This window comes from Phytophthora parasitica, assembly GCF_000247585.1.
Source record: "Phytophthora parasitica INRA-310 unplaced genomic scaffold supercont2.132, whole genome shotgun sequence".
In the NCBI taxonomy this organism is placed as follows: domain Eukaryota; phylum Oomycota; class Peronosporomycetes; order Peronosporales; family Peronosporaceae; genus Phytophthora; species Phytophthora nicotianae.
In genome coordinates, this window is record NW_008649118.1 from 68,157 (window position 1) to 69,792 (window position 1,636).

Here is a 1,636-nt window from a genome sequence, read left to right on the forward strand (position 1 = left end):
TAGGCCAACGAAGCCATTCACACGCATCATGTACGTGCTCGCAGCATCATTCGACGTCACCTTCGCCTTGGCACTTACCTGACATCCCGTTGACTTGTCGAAGGAAGACTTTCAAATCCCCTTTCCTCGGCTTTTGCGCTTGCAGCCATGCATATTCACCTGCTTGATCTAGAAATTCTTGAAAGCTTCGGATATCAGATGCCCCGACAAACCTGAAGCCGACATGGCTTCTTCGCCAACACCTCCCGCAGCAGGCTTAGACCCAGCTGCGGCCGCAGCGTCAGGTGTGACTGCAGTGTTCTCGACCTGTTTTGTCTAACTGGCAATTCTCGTCAATGGGCGGGCACACCCACGTACTGCCCGGTTGGGCCTGTAGCTCTGGCTCACTGTCGCTCACGATCTTGACCGTGTGCAACCTAATATTGAGCAAAACGATCTGCGATAATGCATACAGAACCCACACTGACCCCCTGTTCATTTGTTCTTACCAAGCCGTAATCCCCTTGCTGAAGTCGCAAGTGTTTTCGCCATTTTGTGCTTTTCCGAAATGGCCGGCTCAGAGCAAACAAGGACGAGCGAAAGGGGGGAGATCGAGTGTCACGTTTCTGAAATACAGAATTTCAAAATGTATTTTATTCGCGTAAATTACAGAACTCGTACATTTTTTATCTGTTAGGTGCAATTCTACTCGATGCCTCGAGCCAGTTCCATTAGTTATAGAACGAAACACGTGACAAAACAATTTATTCATGGTACAGTAAAAAAAAATCGACAGAATTATGAGTTTTCTCTTTGCACTGAGCTAAGTAAGTCCGTTGGTGTCGATCAACATGTCTTCAAGGTAATCTTGCCTTGATGATGAGTACTGGGCCAACGCTCCCTAAATTACCATTCCGAACAGAACTGATCCCGAATGGATCGGGTAGGCAGATGGTGCTTAATTTTTCACAAGTTGCATCTTCGTATCCTTCATCTTGTACGGGACATTTATCACGCCAGCGCCACTCGGGGAAACGCATTCTCTCTCTCTCTCTCTCTCTCTCTCTCTCGCCATAGCACTATGCGCAGCACTGGACGTTCGTGTTATTGGAACCGTTGATTTTCGTCAACCCGCCAATCAGCAAACTCAAAAAAACTGTCGTCAAGTCCAATCCGCAAATGTACCCCAGTAATCGTCTGCGTGCCGTTTGCGGCTGTAAATGCTGCCAGGGAGGTCAGTGGAGGGCCCAAGAAGACGAATTGATACAATATATGCAAGTACGCTCCTCTTGGCTATCAAGTCTACCGTCGTTCGGGTGGGATAACGATCCGTATCTAATAGTTGAGAGCTATCAGTCTAGCTCTCGCAAGATTGCTAGCCACGCAACTTCTCTTTGTGTGCGTGTAGAAGTCCAACCGGCTTGGACTCGCAAGGACTTAACATCTGCCGTGCATCCGGCGGGGCATTTCGTGAGGCAAAGGAGAAAAGCGACTACTCTGTCGCTTCTAAAAGTTCGTTCATACAATAGATATCGTCACCGAATTAAAACAATCTAAACTAGCCCGGAAGGCAGCCTAAACGCAGATTATTAAATCTCTAAGAGGAAGTACTTCAGAAAAACTAGCAGCTAGAATTTTTGTGGCATCCGTTCATCAT

At 47.4% G+C, this 1,636-nt stretch overlaps 1 protein-coding gene across 1 annotated transcript; it reads right to left on the bottom strand.

The window, feature by feature from the left end:
* Positions 1–168: 168 nt before the first annotated feature.
* Positions 169–478, bottom strand: PPTG_24624 (hypothetical protein; the record flags this gene model as incomplete). Its single annotated transcript, XM_008918033.1, has 2 exons — positions 169–290; positions 358–478. 2 exons carry the CDS (start codon positions 476–478, stop codon positions 169–171), a joined length of 243 nt encoding a protein of 80 aa, XP_008916281.1.
* Between the last annotated feature and the right edge of the window lie 1,158 nt (positions 479–1,636).